The following is a 22,980-nucleotide window of genomic DNA, read 5'->3' as shown; positions in this document are numbered from 1 at the left end:
TGTGGGCAGTAAAATAGAAAACTAAGAATCTCTTCCTTTGTTTCCTCATCCAGAGTTGAGGAACGGGGTTCCAGCTCTGAGTATAAACCACGGATCAGGAACTCTGACCCTGCAGCTCCCGCCGAAATCCACCGTCACCGACCGCCGCTGGCATCGCCTCGACATCATCAGTGACGGAAAGGTAGGATTGGTTCCGATACCACAGTTTGAAAGGCCTCCGATACAGCCGGAAACGACGGATGGAGTGAACTTGAACTTTCTATAAACTGTAGGAAAGATGGCCGACAATAACAACGAGCCAACAGTCAGTTGTTGTTGTTGACGTGTGTGTCTCGTTGTCTGCGTTCAGGCCGTGCAGCTGATCCTGGACCAGTGTGGGGGGGTGGCGGTGAACGAGCAGGAGGGAGTCGGGGGGGACGCTCAGGAGACGGACGAGTCCGGCTGCAGAGCTGCCGGAGAGACGCCGGGAAACCAGAGGTGAGTCCGAGTCCGGAGACGCATTTACTGAGAATTTATAACTTATTATTATAAATATTTAATAAAGAGAAATAAATCTGAAAACTCCTCCTCCTCTTCCTCCTCAGATATCTGAATGTCTTCCAGCCTCTTCAGTTGGGAGGAGTGAAGGAAACGTCTCCTCATCGCCGTTACCGCAGTTTCACCGGCTGCATCCGCAACCTGGTGGTGGACAGCCAGGTAACTGTCTGTGTGTGTGAGTGTGTGTCTGTGTGTGTGTGTGTGTGTGTGTGTGTGTGTGTGTGTGTGTGCCGGCGGTTGGACAGATGATGGTGTGAGTTTACCGACATCACAGTCTAAGATATGATATAACTGAAGAGAACCTTCCTCCTCGTCGAGCTGCGGCTCTTTCTGCTTCCCAAAATGCCTTCAAAAAGTCTTAAATATGATTTTGACAGGTTTTAAAAATTGATTGGATGAATGAAGTTAATGTTATTTGTATAAAGTTGCATTTTTCAGACACTTTTAAATGTGTTTCTGGGAAGAATTGTATTGATCATGCTGTAACAACTACTAGAGGAAATCAACATAGAACCAATACTGATTTTCCTTCATATCCTTTGTGCTTCTTTTTTTGCCAGTATTGGTGTAAAATAAGTATTTAATGCATTTAATATGATCTTAAATTGAACGTGTTTATCCTAAACTTTGGTCCGGAGCAAACTATTATCCCAGAGGTTCCCTGAGGATGAAGCATAATGATTAGTGACCCTCTGAACTGTCCTCTGGCGCCACCATCAGCATGCTTCACGCTCCCCAGGAGGATGAACCCTCTCATGACCCAACAGTTTTATGACAAAACAAGAGCTGCTTAAAAGAAAGAGGAACATAATCCATCCTAACAGGCGTCTGTAATCAGAGCTGCTCTCTTGCTAAGCGTTAAGGTGGTTTGACACACCGCAGAATGAAAACACTGCACGGCTGCCAACAACCAGCATGTTCAGACATTCAGTGCATGTCAAATTCAGTCTCACTGCATTTCAGACTCAAAGCAGGAGAATAACTCCTCCGATGGCGGCTGTATTCAGCGCTCTTTCATAAAGGTGGTACAGATAATCCTCTTTCTGCCTCTGTTCCTCAGGTGTACGACCTGGCGTCTCCAGGTGAGAGCGTGGACAGCAGCCCCGGGTGCAGCCTGACGGACGGGGTGTGTGTGACGGCAGCCGGACCCTCCTGCGGCGTTCAGGCCTCGTGCCTCGCCGACTGGGGCTCCTTCAGCTGCGAGTGTCACCCAGGATACACCGGACACAAGTGTGACAGGGGTGAGGGACTCTGGCGGCATCAGCCTGAACTCTGAAGGGATCACGTGTTGAATGAAAATATTAAAACAGAGAGCAAAAAGCAGTCGTAGAGAGTTATTGTGGGTTTAACTGACCAGCTTGTTGTGGAAAAACTGATATTTGACTTTGAGCTTGTTTGGAAACTTCCACTTTCCACTTTCAGCTAAAACGAGTAACAATCATCAGATAAATGTTCTTTACAGCGTTTGTTTGCCAACAGTTGTCAAACCACTGCTGGTGAACTGTTTTTATCTGTGTGAGTGAAATATGACCTCCCTCTTTCCCGCCCTCAGCCGTCCCAGAGTTCTCCTTCAACTCGGGCAGCGTCGTCCGTTATCAGCTCCGAGGTGGCGGCAGCTCTCGCCGCACAAACATCCAGCTGCTCCTCCGAACCAGAGCCACCTCGGGCACCTTGCTCTCCGTGACGTCCCGGGAAGCCACCGAGTACATCGTCCTGGAGGTCAGTCCGCCAGTCGGCCGATCATTGGCTGACCCTTTTAAGCAGCGTTCACCAATCAATACGAGAGACGTGATGCATTGTGGGAAGGTTTCGGGAAAGTTCACGCTGTAGTTTCTTTCAGATCATGGAGGGTCACCTGTCTGTCCGCGTCAACCTCGGTGACGGCGCCCACGCCCTGCGGCTCCCCGGCCAGCGGGTGGACATCGGGCAGTGGGTCCTGGTCAGCCTCAGTCGCCATGACAACCTGTTTACCCTGCGTCTGGAGCAGGGCGGGGGCTCACGGGAGGTCCAGGCCCGGCTGGGGAGCCGCAGGGAGATCGTGGTTCACCCGGCCAGCGTGATGGTCGGCAACGGCCCGACCGCCGGAGACAAGGCCGACTTTCAGGGTGAGACATGGATCTGATCTGGATTCAGTTACTTAGTGAACTGACCCAGAAGAATCAATGTGACACAATAAGAGCTGCTTTAATTCTTTAAATGCTCCAAAAGTACATTAAGAGTAAAGAAATGTACAAAAAAGTTACCAAATTATCAGTAAAACTCATCTCTGATCAATATTCACAGGAAATAATCAGCTTTTTACTCAAACTTCCTGCAGTTATTGTGTTCAGTATGTTAATAATAATAATAATATTTATTGATTTGTGGACGTTTCCTCCCGCAGGCTGTCTGCAGGACGTTCGTTTTAACGGTCAGGTCCTGCCTCTGGACGGGCAGAGCCGGGACTTGGTGACGGTGCTGGAGAGGCGAGGGATCACCTCCGGGTGCTCCAGCGACGCCTGCAGCAGTCAGCCGTGCCGCAGCCCGCTGCGCTGCATCGACCTGTGGAGGAAACACCAGTGCAGGTAAAAGACTGTCACACCGCTGCTTCACATCTGGAAAACTTTTCTGATTTTATTCTGATGTCATCTTGCTCTCCGTCCCCTCCCTTCGTCTCCCAGGTGCCCCGGCGGTCAGGTGACGGTGACAGATGACTCAGGTCAGCAGCGCTGCGTGCCGTCGCCCTGTGGATCTACTTCCTGCCGTAACGGCGGCGTCTGCCAGGCGCTGTCGCCCGACAGCTACCGGTGCCGATGCCAGGAGGGGTTCAGGGGTCAGCGCTGCGAGCTGGGTCAGGTCAAAGGTCACCGGCTGGCCGCCCTCAGCCCCAGCTCCATCCTCGCCATCAGCATGTGTCTGCTCGTCTTCTTCGGTAAGGGACCGGAGAATTATTCATGAGCTCCGTTTAGAGAGAATCAAATGAGGAGAACTTTCTCATTACACTTTAATTAATTAATTAAAAGTTTCCTGAACTATAATGAAGTTTAAAACAATAAACTTTAGACAACACGAGCCAAACGGTAAGAGAGTGAACTTAGAGCCATATCAAAAACTTATAATAAACTTATAATGGCCCCACATCCCATTTTAATCAGTTTTAATGTATTCGTGGTGCACGCCACGTACGCTGAGTGGGGTTTGATTTGCTGCGTGTCGTCTTTCTCTTTCTCCCCTGAAGAATCAGCTAAAATAAAACGCACTGTGATCAATAAATGCCCATACATATGTAAATGACAAGACCAATAAGCACTTTAAAAATAGACTGCGTCAGACATTACGGGGTTAATATTATATAAAACAGGCAGATTCTCTTTTTATTCACATCAACTGTTCAGAGTGAGAAAAAGACTGAGCGTGACGTCAACTCAACCGTCTCCTCTAAAGACCTTTTGTTCCAAACTGAACTGATCAATAACTTTCCCATCAGCAATCGATCGGGAACCTTCAGACAGCGTTTGACACATTTCAGTTACGTAACGTTCACAGAACAATCAGCTGTTACGTATAGTTCAGGAAGCTGATGGCTGATTCTCCTCCCACCAACAGGCTCGTTTGTTTTTCACCTGTTTGTCGTAATTATCAGTAATTAAACTTAATATTAATTAACTGACTGAGACTCAGTTAACGAGCTGCTGCCTGCTACAAATATACAGGAAGGAAATGAAATCTGTCCCGGTGGCACAGAAGCACATTTACGCAAAGATGCATATTTATACTGTTCCCCCCTCTCTCTCCCCCCTCTCCCCCCTCTCCCCACTCACTCACTCTCTCTCTCTCTGTGTGTGTGTGTGTGTGTGTGTGTGTAGCGGTGCTGGTGGCGGTGACGGTGTGGAACCAGAAAGGCAGCCGTAACAAGTTCAGGAAGCGAGGAGTTTACCACATCCCCGCTGAACACGAGAGCTGGGAGGACATCAGAGAGAACATCCTCAACTACAACGAGGAGGGAGGGGGGGAGCAGGACCAGGTACACACACACTAACACACACACACACACACTAACACACACACACACACACATAAATAAGGAAATTCAGATAAAAATGTAAAATATGTTTAGAAATGTAATTTTTTTAATGCTACATGAAACTCACACACGTTGTCAATGTGTCACATTCTTCAAAAATATTAAAATATTCCTAATTAAACCTTTTATTAAATACAATTACACCACAAAGCCTTCAGCTGACCCTTCATAAGCCCCGCCCCTGAGGGTGGTTAAAAGATGACATAACACATACATGGAAGCTAATGTTGTGCTAATGTAAAACCTTACTCAGCTAATTTCCATCATCATTGATTGCTTGTGTTCCTCCTTCCTCCCAGAACGGATACGACATCACAGAGTTGAAGCGTCCGCTGTGCTCCAGTTTGTCTCAGTCCTCGTCCTGCACCACCGCCCCGCTCATCAAGTCCTCCCCCGGCTCCCAGGAGGAGGTTCACCCGTCCAGCTCCTCCTGCAGCTCTGGCGCTCCCTACCTCAGCATCCCTCATCACCATCACCACCACCAACAGCACGCCACCACCAACAGCTACACCAGCGACACCACCTACGCCAACTACACCGCTCACGTGGGCAGAGACGTGGAGACAAGCGACGGAGGCGGCTACGCGGACGCCCCGTCGGGCTCGCGCTCTCACGTGGATTTTAAGAGCTACGTGTCGCGAATAATCTGGGAGGCGGACAACGACTGCGATGCGTTCCCGCCCGACTCGTACCACGTCTGGTGTGTGGAAGGCTCGGGGTCGTCGGCGGGAAGCCTCAGCTCTCTGGGGTCGGCCGCGTCACGTAGAAACATTACCGCCGCGCCCGGCGACGATGAGGAGGAGGAGGATGACGAAGGAGGGTTCGTTTATGACAGGCTGTCGCGGTGGGGCCCCAAGTTCCAGGCTCTGAGCGAGATGTACGACCGGCCCCAGCTGGCCCTCACGTACAGGGACGCAGTGGCATACATACAGAGGAGCCACAGCCACGACCTCCTGCCGCACCACCACTAGGGGGCGCCGAGACACACAGTTAGTACAGACAGGGAGGAAGCCGGTGCTGCGTTCACGTCCCATCTGAAACAAACCAAACCCAGGATGATCAATCAGTTATCAATCAATCAATCAATATCAGATTATTAAAAAGTGCTGCTTGAACGTCAGAACCAGATTTTTTTTCTGAATTAACAGGTTTATTAATTCCATATAATTCAGTTTTATAATTAAAAGGCGAAAATTAGTCGCCACCTATGCAGATGATACCCACTTATATCTATCGATCAAAACGAGAGAAAATGTATCATTAAAAATAATATTTTGTAAACTTTAGTGGAGGAAAGCTGCTTAAAATGAGCAGGTAAAAAAACATGTTCGCTACAGACTCCAAAAAACTTCACAGCATCATGATTTTAATTGGGTTTTTTTTCAGTGAAAATTTAATTTGTGATGCATAAATTTCCACAATAATCGTGAATCATATTGCAAAATAACTGCAATGGGATGTTTTTACCACATCGTGCAGACCTCACCGAGAGAATCTGAGCTCCATTGATCCGCCGTGAGGCAGATGGGATACACCGGATATCACAATATTGCAATTTAATCATTAATTTGGAGGATTTACTTTTATAAAATGATTGAATTAATTATTGCACATTGTCTCACAAAGGAAATCCTGATGCAAAAGTGACCCGTCTGTGGTAAATTATTTAACTTTATTTATGAATATTCATAATTTTTGATGACTGATACTATAGGACATATTTACCCACTTTTCCAGGTTGGTAGTCCAGCTTTGTTTATTGTCCTCAACAAGTAAATTACAAATAAACCCTGAATCATAGACTGAATATTATCAATTTATACTAAAACTCTCTGTCCAAACACACGGATACTTTCTGTTTTTTCGGCTGATTGAACCTCGTTAAAGTTCATGTTTGGGAAGAAGAAGATTAAAAATAGTGCACTCATAATGAAATAGAATAATAATAATAATAAACTTTATTTATATAAATATTTATTTATATGGTTACTTTGCTCAAATTAAAGCTCAGGAAGCTTTTTTTAATGACAGTTGGTAAACCAGCTCTGTATGTGCATTACTGCCACCTGCTGGACTGGATGTGGAGCTGTAGAGTGGCAGGAAACAAACAAATAAAACAAAATAACTAAATTCTATTATTTCTGTTTATTCTTAAATAATTAATTAAAAGATTATGAACTTTCCACCCTCACTGTGCTTGAGACTAATCAGCTGAAAGAACTAAAAACACCTGCGTAGGTGCACATCGGGCCTTAAAATCTGATTGGCTGCACCGGGCGACGCCTTTTCAAATTCTCAGTCCTGATTGGCTGTTGGTCCCTTTAAAACTAAGACCAACTGTTCTTTCTGTAAGTTCATTCAGTCATGAGGCACAAAGCAGCAGCAGCAGCAGCAGCAGAGAACGTGAGTAAATCAAACTGGTTTATGTGGCCGCTGCTTAAACTTAACAACAATCAACAGGAAACTGGTTCAGTGTGTTTGTTACTGAGAGACACTGACAGTAAACTCAGTCTTTAAACCTTTGAATTTCTAATTTCTTGTGTATTTATTTCTCCTGAAAGCGTCACTTCTTATATTGTCAGTGTCCTTCAGTCTGTATTTGTTCAATTTTAATACAAGAAAGACTACCATTAACAAGTATTTTCATTATCTGTTAGTCTGTGAGTTTCTTAATTAAAGAACTAGAACTAAAATCAGTGAAAGTTTTCCCACAGACCAAAGTCCAGTCTCAAAAGGTCTTATTTTTGTCCTAAAGATTTCTATTTTCACAAAACACAAAGAAAAATCCTCAAACTTTAAGTATTTTTGCTTAAAATATTACTTCAAAACATTTATGGAACAACAAAACTGTTGCAGCGCCGACACAAACGCCACCAAAGCTCATCCTGAACGGAGAATGTGATGCGACGCGAACGCAGCGACGGCAGAAGCGAAAGGCTCCGACGCCTCTCAGGGGTCGAGGGGGGGTTCGCTGTGACGTGACCCCGATGTTTGTTCGTGTAGAAAAACCAGATAATGTTCGAGGTCTCGTTTCAGAGTTATGGGTTCATGTACCAGCTTCCCACAGGAACATGTCAAACATCCTTATTTATTCCGGCTCTTTAAAGCAGCTCAGCGTATTTATTTCTGTTCGTGGTTCTTTGTGGGTCGCTGAGTTCTCAGTCTGAAAAAATGTGGACTTTTAGGGTTCAAGGTTTTCTTTTTTTTTATGTCCTCTGGAGGAATATTAGCATCAAACTGTCAGAAATCTCACAAGAAATGATCCTGGTTCATTTGTTAACAACATTAAGGCCTTGAGTCTCACAAACAGGACTGGAGGTTCTTTAAGGGTGTTTTAATGTAGCGTTTTAATCTTTTTACCCGCGCCCCGACACTCTTCTTTTTCAAACCTCAAGGACGAACTTTCCTTTCACCGTCTTGTTTTCTTTGTTTGCTTTCGCTGCAGATTAAACCTCCAACAACCAGCTTTTAATTTCTCTTTTCTACCTTCCTGTTGCACTAGTGGACGATTCACTCGGACAGGACTGAAAAAAAAACAAAAGACAAAAAAACGCAGAGAAATAAAAGCCTGAAACACGTTTTCCTCCTCCAACATGTAACATAAGATTTGATAGATTGTTTTCAGAAGAGATTATTTTTGTACTCCCTTGTAGAAACTTGTGTTAACATCGCGGATGGCGTCAGGCCGTCGGTGTTCGTGAACGTCGAGATGTTTGTTCGACGACGTCCTCGGAGCTGGAAAAACACAGCAAAAATCACATCAATGTGAAAGCGTGTGCAGATTCTTTAATGACAAAACTGTCGAAGCACAAAACAAAGAGCTTGAGTCGTCTGCAGGTTCAGGTTTGAGAGCTCGGAAAAAGAAGCACAAAATCCAGATTTTACCGAAGCCGTTTTCAACTGTTTGTGAGTTTAACATTCTGTCATCTATTCTGATTACAGAAATATGAAATAAATTTAAATAAAAGACAAAAATCTACATGTTTTATAACAAATCTGACAGTTGAATCTGAAGTTTAGAATTTAGAAACATTACTTAATAAGGCTTTCTCATCTGTTATTGGACTCCTGAGGGTCAGTACAGAACTTTATTTTAGCAACTTCAGTTTGACGCTCTCAGATCTCAGCTGGCAGACTGACTTCAGATTTTGTTAATAAACTTCTGTAAATGGCGTTCTTTGCTTTTTAAAAGGCGTGTTTCGCCCCTCCCACCTTCCAAACAACCAAATGTGATTTATTTTTATTTTTTTAAATTAAAGAAAATGTGAAACAGCGGTTTTGTTGGGTGACTTTAAACCAGCGGTTGTTTCCTACCTCTCGGCGGCTGCGTATGTTGTCATTGCACCGTCTGATGAATGTAGTTTTATACGTAGGGAGTCAACGTTCCCCCGTTGAGGGTTTTTAGGAAACAATCAAAGAGTTTTTATACAAACTCTACTTGATAAAAGTGACTCTTAAAGGAGAAGTGCGTAACTCAATCCTCAGCTGGCGAAACGGCAACAATCGGATATTTTAAAGGTTTTTTCGAATTGCACTTGATTCTCGATTCTTGTGTCACAACAGTCGGTTTTCTCTTCAGAATAAAAGAAGCCCTTCAAAGACTCAAAGCTATGCATCCAAATGAAACAACACGGGTGTCTTTTTCTACGCCGATGTGAAGCTCCAGATGTTGTCCGTGCTGTGTGTGTAAAAGTGTTTTTAACTTCGACTGAGCAGCGTTGATCTGTATGATATTGTTGTACATATGGACGTTTTATAGCAACCTAACACGGAATATTCCTTTTGTATATGACTTTTAATAAAATGGCTTTTCCCCAAAAACCTTCTGGTGCTTTTTGTGTGTTAAAATATACCTGAAAAACTTTAACCTTGGACCTGTTAGATTTAGCCTCAGTATATTAGCATGCCATCATAACCAGGGACCTGTTGATGTTTGTTTGTACTATCAAAGTAAAAGACCCCCTTTCAAAATAAAACAGTAAAACATGGGTTCTGTATGCCTTTCAGTAAGATTGAGATAAATTAGTTGTTATATATAGCAGCACCATGCAATAGTGAGGTCCAGTTAGTAGCTGTTCTGTAGCTTGTGAGCGTCTTTCCTCAGCAGGTAGTTCCCCCCCCGGTTGCCATGGTGACTTCTGTATCCGTCTCAACTTAAAAATTATAAGTAAGTTAAAGTTCTTGAATCTGGAAACAGCTGACAAAGTATTTAAAGTAATATTTGAAGTATTTTTTTAGTAAGCAGTTCATATGGTGGCAATACAAATAGTTTGTAGTATCTGCTGGATGAAAATATGGTGCTTTTTTTTACTGACATACATTTATTTAAAAACTTGTAAGATCAGGTAATTAATACAAAGTATAATAAAGTTATACATTATGATGTATTATTTTAGATTTATTTATCCAGGGGAACATTCATAATATCAGAATATAAAATAATATTCTGCAAAAGTACTTTTACTTTAGGTATATGTTGATTCTAATTCTTATGTACTTTTACTGGGATTTTATTATATATTTAAGAGTATTTATAGTATGAGAGTAGAGTATTATTCCTCTGACTGACTGGTGGAGGTTTATATTTACTTGTGAGGCAACGCTGCCACCATGTGGTCAACTCTGATATTACACAGGACTGAATTATTTTCTGTATCACTCACTGACACTTCAGTTTCATTTTATTATCCCAAATTAAATATTTTGTCTGGATTATAGTCATTTTGGTTATTAATTGATCATTTCTGAATAAACTGTCTAAAAAAAAAAAGTTTCTCTTCTGAAGGCAGTTTGATAAAGTATATTTTATGAATATATAAGGTGACTTAAATGCGACATTATAAGCGTATGTGTGTGATACAAACATGGACATTAAATTGTTTACTTTATGTAGTTCAAATACACTGTAAAAGTTAAAAACCATAATATTACAGCAGCTTGGATGCCAACTTTTTAATTTTTTATAATTAATTTTAGCTTTCATTTTGCATAAAATCTTGTTGGCTTTTAATATTTAAAGACATTTACACTGTAAAACCAATGCAATGAGCTATAAATACAGGTGAACTCTGCTATAATACAAATAATCAGTCTTAAAGTTACAGCAGAGGGCTGTTATCAGATTTTTCTTATTTTAATCAGAATTTTAAAAGTTATAGAACTGTAAGCTGTGGCTCAGAGGAAGAGCGGCTCGTCCCCTAATTGGAAGGTTGTTGGTTCGATTCCCCGGCTCCTGGAGCCACATCTCGAAGTTTCCTTGAGCAAGATACTTAACCCGGAATTGCTCCCGATGCTGTGTGTGAATGTGTATGAATGAGTTAGCTGGCCCATCGAACAGAGTGAATGTGTGTGAAAGGGTGAATGTGCCATATAGTGTAAAAGCGCTTTGAATGATCGGAAGACTAGACAGGCACTATACAAGTACAGGTCCATTTACCATTTAATAAAAGTCACAATCTGTGTAATTACAGTAATTATTGCTGTTTTCACTGATAAAAACTGTATTTGGACAGTTTACCAATGCTTATACACTGATAAACAACATTTATTCAATGTTTTTATTGTGATAATTATATAATAATTAAGATCTAAGATATAAGATATCTGTCAATTAACAAACAAATCCATGTACAATTACATAACAAATACTTTGTACTGTTAATTGTCACTAATTTTATAAATGTTTTATTAGTATTAAACTTGAATTTAACTTCACGATCTCTCTCCCTGTTTGCATGTCCACAAGTGTATGAAGTGTGTATTTCAGCCTGTGTATAAAATCAAAAAATAAAAGACTGAAAAACCAATTTCCCCAATAGGCGATTTATAAAGTACATATCTTATCTTATCTGAACAGTTGAATCTATTAAATAAACTGTAAATATCTGCAAAAACATTATAAACTGTCATATAGCTCATCAGACTGCACATGCTCAGTGCGGATTGGCCACTTTATTTCCTGCCTGTTTGTCACATTGCAGCAGCAGAGAAGCCCCGCCCATATCATACAGGCCCCTCCCACTGCTCAGACCCAGACTGTGACCCCTGACCCCTGACCCCAAACTTTCTCCAGCTCCAGTTTATCTCTCTCGTTTAACTCTCTCACTGCCAGCCGTCCCTGGTTGATATAATCCATCATACATCTTGAATTTAACAATCAAAAATCAAATAAATCTTCCTGATTATTGTAGAAAAAGTGAATCTTTGAGACTTTAAAAAGCTGATCAATAGAAGTAGCCCAACCCCCCCCGACCCCTGACCCCTGACCCCCGACCCCGAAGCACATGAGCCAGAGTGCACATTGAGTTGACATGAAGCGTATGCACTGTTGCAAACAATGAATGGAGGTTAATGTGCTGTAACGCAGATGAGTTTGGCAGTGGGGTGCAAACTCAGCCTCGTTATAATATAAATATAATATAAATAAAAGCTGTTGCACCCTGGAGATAAATTATAACTTAACTGTAAATAAAAACTGAATAGTTACACATCCTAATATACTGAGGCTATCATGCTGACGTACTGACGCTGAAGATAAAGTGTAAACCATAAAATGTCCCAAAATAAACTCACTGACGGTAAAACAGTTTTTCTGCCACACAGCACAATTTCTTTCATTAATTGCAGCCTTTTTGTGACACAGTAACCAAGTACGGACCTAATTTATTGATATATTTCAATATTGATCGAGCTTAACTACGATGTTAAGGCCTTCTTGCTTATTAGGGGGTGAAAGAAAACTTTAAAAAATACACACAGGTAGGTCTTTCTCTCAGCGTTTGGTTCACTTCTGTGTAAGTTAATGTAAAGTGTCTAATAGAACAATAACCAAACGTCAAGGAGGAGAAATTGTCCAAAAAGAAAAAGAAGCTTATAAAGTCTGAATGATTGTTAAAAATCATTAAACACACAAACTCCCTGCAGCTACTGATTATATCTATGAAATATGTCACTGAGTCAGTTTAATAAATGATAGAAAAGGGGTCCTCAGAAGGAAAAAAGGCTGGTGCCATATCACATGTCCCCAAAAGGAACATAAACGTGTATACATGTGTATGTGGAGGCCACGCTTTCCCAGGCCGACACAATGCCCTCCATCTACAGGAGTTTCTTAAAGGGGGGTAGCATGTATATATGCGGGGGGGGAATCTGTCTGCCAGAATACCCTATATATGTCTCACTCTCACACACACACACACACACACTATTCAGCCCTTTGTCTCTCTTTCTGTGGACGTTCTCGTTGTCCTGCAGCAGTTTTTTCAGGCAGATTTTTCTGAACTCTGTGAAGTAACATCTCCAGCACATCTTGTGTCTCCTCGTTAGCACGTGAATGTTTTTCTTTACACGCGCTGGAAGTTTTCTTTGTTTTGTTTACGGCTGCCAAAACTCTAAACGTCGCACTAAACTGCGACCTGAAGACTTGTTGCTTCCTCTTCACCAGTTAGACTCAGTCAGTGGTTATAATATGGTCCTTATTATTCAATGTATAACAATAACAGTAGAGAACAACTGCAGGATGTTGAAACAAGTGATTTGGATGAATTTTGAGTAGATTTTTGAGTTTTACTGATATTTTTATACAATGTTTTTTATTATTTTTAACACTCATACAGACTTAATAAGCTTCTTTTCGGACAGATTTAGTGTATTGTTTCTCATTGTTCTATCAGCTGTTTGGTTGTTTTCTAATGCAAGATGACTTATATAAGTTTATCTAATAATAATAATAACTAAACTTTAAAAATAACAGTTTAATTTATTTTGTAGTTTATTTAGCTTATTTAAAGAAAAAATATTAAAGTACATTTACAATATTCCTGTTTATTTAATAGATTAAACTGTTAAATTCAAGTTTAATACTGTTAATACATTTCTAAAATTATGTCAGATTGAAGTATGGAAGTTTTCACCACAGAAACATTGAATAAATGTTGTTTATCAGTGTATAAGCATTGGTAAACTGTCCAAATACAGTTGTTATCAGTGTAAACAGCAATAATTACTGTAATTTCACAGATAATGACTTTTATTACAGTTGTATAACTTTTAAACTTCAGATTAAAATAATAAAAACCCAATAATAACAGCACTGTTGTAAATTTAAGCCTGATTATTTGTATTATAGCAGAGTTCACCTGGATCTATAGCTCATTTTTTAACCAATTATAATAATAAATCACATTATTTTCACTGTAACTCGCAATTTAACAGAGAAACTGTGGAGAAAACAGGAACTTTAAAATCCAGTAGGGACCGCTGTGTTAGTGTCCTTATCCTAATGCTGCCTTTTTCACAGCAACCATTTTGACTAGCGTGGTAAACGTTATCAGCGATACTAATTAAGGCTCTGTTCCATTTAGTGTGGCGGCCTCTGTTTGACCTGATCATTCATAAACAGCTATTTACCCCAAAATGCCTGCTGTGAAAAAGTCTATCCAGTGGCTTTTTGTTACGGTGGTCATCGTTTTAAGGACGATAAAAGTTTGCTGCAGTTGCTATAACTATAGTAAAAGAACATGTATGGATTTTAAACTTAATTCCATATTTTGTAAATACAAGTTTTTGCCATGAGAGTTTAACCTTTTTAAAGTTTACAGTGTTTTGCTGTCATACTTTGACTGTTTTTAGGTGTAATTTTAATCAAAACCAGTCTCTAAATTTCCAGGATTTGTGGAAATACTCAGCAGGTTTACGTAGCTGATCTAAGTGACTAAAATACTATTAAAAGTTTCCAGGATCGTTTAAATCTAGTTTTCCAGCCATGTAAATACATTAAATTGTCTACATTTCCAGGGGACATGTTGGGAAATATTTACCACCCAAACATGTTTATTTCCACTGTTTTTAAAGTTTCATTACAATGAGAGTTTTATTCCTCTTCACGTCTGATTAACCGGATGGAGTTTAACAACACAGTTTATGTAAAAGGAGATTAAATAACATTTTCCAGAACAAATTACTGAAATGATCAGAAATCTACATTTCTCAGACCAAACTCACTTCTCATTTCACTTTATTCAAAACATTGCCATATAAAAAGATTACACATTTCTGAATTATCCTATTTACAAAAACATACATTCAACATCTACATACAGTTTACATGGTTGTTTGTTCACTGCAGAGCTCCTCACTCTGTACAGTCACAGGTTTTTGTTCGATTTCAACGGCTCCTTCTGCCTTAAAGTAGCCGTACAGTTCATTTTCATTTCAAAAGGCACTAAGAAAGGACAGGCTAGCACAACAGGTGACAGAGCTAAATCATAAATAGCTTTTACCTTTGGCAGTGATCAAACTGAGCTCATTTGTTTGTTTTTACATATGAACAGACTGTTTGTTTTAATCAATAAATACAAGCACTGAAAATGAAAACTCTGCACAATTGTAGGCAGTTTCCTATGAAAGTCAAGTTTTCCAGGAATGTAACAAGAACGTGCAACCAGGTTGCAACTACAATAAAGAAAAAGGATTATTGAGCCACAAACACATCAGGTGCATTCAAAGACAACCCCAGGTTTCAGGATGTTACAGTCAATCAGGTGTCTGACTGTTCCTCTGGCTCATGAAGATAATGAGTTCATACACTATCTAATGGGATTAGACCGGGGGTGACAATTAAAACACTTTAATTACCCCAGTTTAGAGCAGAATTAAATATTTAAAGGTTGAAATGAGAAACTCACTTCCATGTTCCTGAGAATCCGACTGAAGCACCAGTAAAACTCCCAGAAAACCTCACAGGTACAAAATGTTCAGTTTCCTCTCAAAACAAAAAAACTGTTTATTTCTTTAAAATTTAAAAAAGGAGGTTTGGTTCCCTGCCAGCGTCCCCACTTCACATCAGTGGACTCAGTTGCTACTGCAGGTAAGACGTCTCGTACCTGCTGGCTCAATTCAAACTAATTAACATATAAAAATTATATTAAAAAAAAAAAAGTTTGGTTATGTGCCGAAGAACTGCAGCTCCTGAATCTCCAGTCGCAGTTTTAGAAAACCAAAAAATATAAAAAAGACTTAGTGTTTAAAAAAATAAAACGTCTTCCCTACAACGGCGTGCCGCTCTGCGAGGGGTCGGCTATCACTTCAGGTTAAACTGCGGAGAGAGAGAGAGGTAGCGGTGCTCGCTCAGGGATTGGCTGGTTTCTCTGCGCTGCTGGGCGGAGTCAGGAACGATCCCACGGGGACGGGCGACAGCTGACAGTCGGGTTGGTTCATCTGACGCTTCTGAGCTTTTCTCTGCAGAAAAACAATCCAACATCACGAAAAGGATTAAAAGACGATTTTAAAACATTTAAAAAACAGAATTAGTCCACTTTTTAAATCAGTGCTTTTATTTTGGTAACTTTAAACTTTGACTTATTGCAGCCTTAACGCCATTAAATGATTCCTGTTGGCTGGTTTAGACATTTACACCATATTGGACTCTGGAGTTAAAGGTGGGACCGTTATCGCCTCGCTGTACAGGAAGTTCATCCTTCAGGCTAAAATCAGTAAATATGTCAAAGTAAGTCACATGGAAACTATTTTCTTACAGAGTTTGTTTTATAGTTTGTTACAGTATAATGAAACAATATTTAAAATTGTAGTTATGATAAATGATCACCCAGATAGCATTAGCTCACTGGTTCCCAACCTCTTTATTAAAGAGACTTCTTTTCTGCTGAGTAAACCAAAAACCCCAATTAGGTGATTTTATAGATATTAAACATACAGAACTACTAATAAACTGTACAATGAACCCAAATACAGAACACGGCACTGAGTGTGAAACGAGTGTTTATATAATAATGTGCGTTCTCTCTCACCAGCAGGTCCAGATAACCCACGTGCGTCTGGATGTTGTGTCTGTCGTCAGATTTGACTTTGGGGAAGTTCTTGAGTTGCGGCGCGGCTTCAGACTGCAGCGTGTCCATGAAGGGAGTCATCCACCGAACGCAAGGAGCCACGCTGTCCCACGTCAGGCCTGATGGACAAACAGACGGGGGTCAGCATTTAAAACGCAAAGCCAGAGAACATTTTACCTCCGTCGACAAACAGCAGGAGTTAATTTATCCTGTTTCCGTAACAACCAAAACCTTAATTTCTGTCGCCACAGAGGATTTAAGATTTAAGTCAGACGTCCAGGTAGAAAAATCAAACTTACCTGAGACTTTATGAACGACGTCGAACGTGGAGAAGTGACAGAAGGCGGCCGCGGCGAGAACGCTGTAACTGTAGTCCAACGAGCAGGAGTCCATCATACACAGGTCCAACAGCTGCAAGCAGGTCAAAGGTCAGTACGACAGCAACAGGTTTGATTATCGAGCGCGTTAAGAGACGGGTGGGAGTGAAGGTTTACCTGCGTGATCTGGATGTATGTTTCCGGCGAGAACTGCGGCACTAGGAAGTTCTCATCGCCCGTCTGAGCTTCGACCTGCGCGTACAGCTTCAACCAGGAGATCGGCGTCTCCGGACACAGATTCCAGTCCAACGCCTGCAGGACGACACAAACAAACACCTTTAAGTTATTATTGAATTACTTAAACTCCAGATACGTCTGTTGAAGGTCCTATTGTTAAACCAGAGTTTAAGACCATTATAACCATTTTATAGACCAAATACAAAGTAGTATTTACATTTGGGAACTTGCCAACACAGAACACTGAACTGTGACCTTAAAAACAAAATCCGATGTTCCTCATTTTCTGACTAACAAATTAAAATATCTCTAATAAAGTTGCTCCACTAACGAGGTTACATAACGCCACGCTGCTGTAAAGGGGATTGGAGGAGTTTCTATTATTTCTTGTATCTGGAGCTGCTGTAGAGTAACTTAACTCAAAGTCTCTTATGAGCGCAGCAAGTGACCTCTGTACTCGTATTGATCCCTTTTGATTTTGTTCTTTTGTGATCGATACAAACTTAAGAGTCTGAAAAACTACTTTAAACAACATTAACTTCATTTTAGTTTCAGGGTCTTAAAGCATTAGAGTGATGAAGAGTTTCATACCTTCAGCATGTGAAGCTCAGTGCTCTGGATGTCCCAGATGTCGCAGGCGCCGTCGGTGACGTAGGCGAACTCGAACAGTTTGGGAGGGTATATTTCCTGAAGAGAACAGAACACAATAAGCACCCAGACGTGGATTTAATTTAGTCTCGGCGCTCGTGCCATCGTATCGGGACTCACCTCTATCTTTGAGGCGATGAAGAGCGCCGTGATCCCCAGGAGCTGCAGGCATTCTTTGCCCACGTTGTCCTCCGTCAGCATGAAGCGGTCGAAGTAGTCCTGAGCGAGGTAGGCCGTCTGCCGGTGGAGGCTGTACACCTCGCTCACCTGCACACACAAACACTCAGTTATATCGGCTGACGGCTTAATAAACGGAGCCGGTCCTGATCCGGTTTCAGTCTGCTGGTTCCTCACCTCGAGCAGCCAGTCCAACAGAATCGCCCTCATCTTGGGCTGCAGTTTGGGGTGCCGCTGCAGGTAACTCTTGTCGTGGACGTACTTCAGCTCCTTGTTGAGCATCTTGATCCACACGTCGTCCGAACTGGCCCAGCTGGAGGACAAACGCCAGGTTTTAACATCTTTTTATAATAAATGTCATTCCTGTCAGTTTCAGTCCTGTACGTTTGATTCACATTAAAAAAAGGTTTTGTTCTTTGAGTTTGTGTCACTTAATCAGCTGTTGGCTGGAAACCCTGAAACTGGATCAACTCTGTCTTAATCAGGGTTTCAGCAGGTTAAAGTTAACTTCTTAAGACCTATTGTGGCAAATGAAAAAAAGTACAAAGAATCTGAAAGAAACTGGTATTAGTTTCATTTGGTAGCAACACTGATCAATACACATTTCTCTCATTGATCCAATCCATTTTAAACCCATCACACATATTTAGAGACTTTTTGAACTCAGAGCTAAAAGAGAACTGAAGGTGAACGAGGGTGTTAACAGCTCAGCATGAAGTGTTGAGCAGCAGCAGCCTCATTGAGGTGTCACACACACAGACAGAGACACACACCTGAGGCGAGGAATGGGGGAGGCTTTGATGAAGAGGTTCTTGAACCTGAACTGCTTGAAGCTGGATGGATCTGAAGGCTCCAGCTCTTTGTGGGGGGTTTCGATGAGGACGCACGGACTCGCTCCGTCCTCCGACCAACACTTCTGCAAATAAACAAGAAAACAGTTCAGACGAGCAGATTAAGACTTTTTAATGTGGACTCATTTTATAGTTTTAATTATTGCTTCTTACATTATTTATCCCTCTGCACCTCTATATGATTTTAATTGTCTGACTTTATTTTAAAGCCTGGTTCCAGCCATGTAAGGCAACCTTTAAACAAACAGAGCTGAACGGCGACACCCTGTGGTGAAAAGAAGGTACTGCACAAACGCCTGAGTCTCTTTAACCTGCTTCATTCAGACTCATCATAGAAGATAAACTGAATGTAAGAACTCGCTCCAGCTGCTGTGAGAAAGGACATAAACGAGCAAGAGACGCAAAACTGTGATAAAAACTAAAAATAAATCATTCAAAACCAATATCAGACATATTCCATATAAACAAAATGGACGCCTCACTATAGGAGACTATACTGTAAGAACGTCTCAAAGTTTAAAGGTTTTACTGAAAACTCAAAAATACACAAAAATTAAAGTTTTTAAAGAGGACAGGTCGAACTGGAAGGGAGGAGACGCAGATAATAAGGTAGTAACACACATCCTCTCAACTCTTATCAGCTGTAAACACACATGACACACACACACACACACACACACACACATTCACACACACACACACACACACACACACACATTAATGACACACACACCTGTATTTCATAGCTTTGTTTCTTGGTAGCAGGTTGTAGTTTCTTCTTGGACGGCTGCTGGAGAATAAAAATAAACCAGTGAGTTATCAGAGACTGAAATCATTATTATATTAAAGTTAGTGAGAAACAGGTTGTAGGTAAAAACACAAACCTCTGACTTCCTCCTCTTCAGCGGGGCTCTGACGGTCAGCTCAGGTGTGTTCGAGTCTCTGGTTTGCAAAGTGATGCGACCGCTGAAATTAAACATAAATGAATCAACGTTTAGTGAAACCAGAGGACGGTGCTGCTTCATGTCTGAAATTAATTGAAACTTGGTCAATTTATTGATCAACTCTGAGTTAAAGAGGCAATAACGTGACTTAAATTCAATATAAAGTGAATTAAACAGCACTTAAGCTGGTGGATGATTCATTATTAACATTTAATTCAATGTAATCAGAGATAAATCTATTAATAACTCATTATCAGTCAGAAACCGGCTGCTCACCTGCGTCTGGACATTGTGTCGAATGTTTTTATGGCTCCTCTGCAAAGAAAAAGAGGGAACAGGTGAGATACAGGTGAATGTTTACAGCTGCTGTCAGAATGTAACAAAGCACACATTTACAAACAGATATTATATATAATTAGAGTTTATATAAATAAATACAGAGTAAAGAAGAAATAAGAGCACAAATAAAGTAAAATAAAATACAATTAAATGTTTCCAGATCATTATTAGTTCATTTCCAGGATATTTGTTCATGTTTAAATCCATTTCCAGGTATTCCAGGTATTCCAGGACACATAAAACCTGATTAATCCAACTCTCCTGGGACTCTGAGGCCACATGATGTGGAGCCACTGGGCCCCTTTATTCACAATATAACACTAATGTGTGCGTTAACAGGCCCGAACCACAGTTCAATAACCACAGTGGGGTTATAAAGAGACGACTGTAGAGTCAGACAGGATCCTGAGACATTAAATATTAAATAATATCACATTTTAAAGCTGGTTAGCTTCAGATAACTGCAGACAGACACACCGATAAAGAGACAAAAGGTAGCTCAACGGATCAATAATGGTGGACAGCAGCACATAAAACCCCTCAGACAGACAGACTTTGTATTAAAATATAATATAAGTGGATTTAATGATGATAAAGGCTCAAACTAGCCGGACAGGCTCAGTGAGCTAGTGAGGCAGAAAGGAGGGGGGCTGCTGAGCTTTCCCTCGATTTCAAACAAAAAAAGCTCAAAAATACCGCGTTTAAAAGCGGGTTTCTCTGCCCGAGCCGCTGAGCAAACGTCCCCACACTGCCCCGGGGGGCTTTAAAGGCACCAAAAGGGTCAAATATTCACTTTATTTCAGGATTGAAACTGAAAAGAGGCGCCAATTTCCGACGCGCAGAAGCGGGAGGATTTGAGCCCTGCCTCCGCCTGCTGGAGGGGGGGTGGGGGGGCAGAAAATACCGCTAAAAAACAACCACATCGACTTTAAAACACCATAAACCGATAGATCAAACCCCCGGGAACCAGATAGGATAAAGAAAACCTTTCTCACAGCCCGTTAAAGTCGGGTAAACCGAGACCACCGCGAGGTTGTGCTATGGAGGGAAGAGGGGGGAAGCTACAGTAATTAGCAACTGCTAACTAGGTCAACAATAAGCAGCTATCAACCAGATATTAACCAGATATTAACCAGATATTAACCAGCTAATAACCCCGATGTGCACGTAAACATCGTGTTTAACAGCTTCTGTGTGCAAACCGCTGGAAACCTGCAGCACTTCAGTTTAAAGAGGCAACACAACAGAAGTGCTCAGAGTTTAAAGTTTCCTCATAAAGCTCAGTGTTAGTGCAGATTGAACTCATTACACTCACTATATAAACACACAGTCTGGAGGAAATGCACGATTCAGATGATTAAAAGAGGAAACCGTTTAAAATAAGGTGACATAAGAGATAAAAAAACTCCCCTGTCCGGGTTTAAATCCACAAACACAAAACTACGTAAGGAAAACTTCATATTTAAGATTCAAACGCGCGATATAAAGTACACGACGGCCCGGACAGTGGGAATAAGAGCTGAAAGTAATAAGCTGTGTGTATGAGTCCTCTCCGGCTCGGTTCTCCGGCTCGGTGCTCGGTGCTCTTACCTCCTCGGTGGTGAATGAATGAATGAATGCATCAGCTGTGGCGCCGGCGCCAATCCTTATATCCGCAGTCCTGCCGCTGCCTACTGCGCATGCCCGTTCCCGGTTAACAGAAACGCGCTAAACGTTCAAATCAAAGGGAGATTTTCACAAAGCGCGACAGCGGATCGATAAAACACGATCGATTCACTCGTTTCATGGATTTATTGGTTCATCGGCGGCGCTGGGACGCCGTTAAACGGGTTATTTACCGCGTTTAACCGGAGCCTTCGTTCACTTTAACGGACAGCGCACCGTCGGACGGTCTTTGTGACGTCAAACACGGTTTCCGTTGGTTCCGGTTGAACTTTAACGGCTCGGTGGACGCACGTGAACCGTTTGACGCCGGAAACGAGCGGTAAAGTTTCAGCTCGCGGAGTTATTTAGGGTTTTTTTTCGCGGCATCCAAACAACTTCCGCGCTCGAGTCCCGCCTGTGGGAAGGGCCTCCGTGACGTCGAGCCAATGGGAGAGCGAGGAGCGAGCGCCGCGTGCTCACTCCGCAGAATGTAAACAGAAAGAGCACGTGGGGCTCCTGTCAAAATAAAACGCTTCTTTTCTGCTCTTTTAATTTATTATTATTATATACATTTATATTATATATTATACATTTATATTATATATTATACATTTATATTATATTATATATTATACATTTATATTATATTATATATTATACATTTATATTATATATTATAATATACATTATTATATTATTTAAATATAATATTTTATCCTCACAGATGTTACAACAGAGACATATTATATATATATTATATATACATTATTATTATATTATAGACATTAATATTATATTATATACATTTATATTATATTATATACATTATTATATTATAGACATTAATATTATATATTATACATTTATATTATATATTATAAATTTATATTATATTATATACATTTATATTATATAATATACATTAATATTTATTATATATTATACATTTTATTATATTATATATTATATTTATATTATATATTATACTTTTATTATATTATATATTATACTTTATATTTATTTATAATATAGATTATTATATTATTTAAATATAATATTTTATCCTCACAGATGTTACAACAGAGACATATTATACATATATTATATATACATTATTATTATATTATAGACATTAATATTATATAGTATACATTAATATTATATTATTTAATATTATATTATATACATTTATATTATATTATTATATTATTTAAATATAATATTTTATAGTTTTTAGCTTTAATTTTATATAAAATCGTGTTTAATTTCTTGTCTTTTTAATATAATATTATATATATATATATATAATACAAATAATCAGGCATTAATTTACAGAAGAGTGCTGTTATTATTTAATTTCTCTTATTTTAATCTGAA

At 40.4% G+C, this 22,980-nt stretch overlaps 2 protein-coding genes across 5 annotated transcripts in view; one reads left to right on the top strand and one right to left on the bottom strand.

Annotated features, from left to right (window-relative positions):
* Positions 1-9,421, top strand: part of si:dkey-22o22.2 (neural-cadherin) — a 113,943-nt gene extending 104,522 nt beyond the window's left edge. The window contains exons 25-34 of the mRNA XM_051399225.1: positions 54-181; positions 350-477; positions 585-696; positions 1,598-1,778; positions 2,090-2,256; positions 2,378-2,642; positions 2,921-3,101; positions 3,198-3,448; positions 4,383-4,540; positions 4,900-9,421. Of these exons, the coding sequence (XP_051255185.1) occupies positions 54-181; positions 350-477; positions 585-696; positions 1,598-1,778; positions 2,090-2,256; positions 2,378-2,642; positions 2,921-3,101; positions 3,198-3,448; positions 4,383-4,540; positions 4,900-5,571 (2,243 nt within the window). The 3' untranslated portion in view covers positions 5,572-9,421. The remainder of the gene's footprint in view (positions 1-53; positions 182-349; positions 478-584; positions 697-1,597; positions 1,779-2,089; positions 2,257-2,377; positions 2,643-2,920; positions 3,102-3,197; positions 3,449-4,382; positions 4,541-4,899) is intronic.
* A 5,177-nt stretch (positions 9,422-14,598) lies between these two features.
* ccne2 (cyclin E2) lies at positions 14,599-21,916 on the bottom strand. 4 transcript variants are annotated; one of them, XM_051399370.1, is made up of 12 exons: positions 21,550-21,916; positions 19,897-19,935; positions 19,561-19,642; positions 19,410-19,463; positions 18,599-18,738; positions 18,003-18,138; positions 17,769-17,915; positions 17,592-17,687; positions 16,941-17,075; positions 16,746-16,857; positions 16,408-16,565; positions 14,599-15,838 (listed from the first exon to the last, which is right to left on the bottom strand). In XM_051399370.1, exons 1-12 carry the CDS (start codon positions 21,579-21,581, stop codon positions 15,728-15,730), a joined length of 1,242 nt encoding a protein of 413 aa, XP_051255330.1. In that variant the 5' UTR covers positions 21,582-21,916; the 3' UTR covers positions 14,599-15,727. The 4 variants fall into 4 exon arrangements, with proteins under 4 accessions (XP_051255330.1, XP_051255329.1, XP_051255328.1 ...); XM_051399369.1 differs by having other exon boundaries at positions 19,410-19,466; positions 21,550-21,915; XM_051399368.1 differs by having other exon boundaries at positions 18,599-18,741; positions 21,550-21,914.
* Positions 21,917-22,980: the final 1,064 nt, after the last annotated feature.

The sequence above is a fragment of the Dicentrarchus labrax genome, unplaced genomic scaffold (assembly GCF_905237075.1).
Source record: "Dicentrarchus labrax unplaced genomic scaffold, dlabrax2021, whole genome shotgun sequence".
Taxonomy (NCBI): domain Eukaryota; kingdom Metazoa; phylum Chordata; class Actinopteri; family Moronidae; genus Dicentrarchus; species Dicentrarchus labrax.
This window is presented reverse-complemented; position numbering and strand designations above follow the sequence as displayed.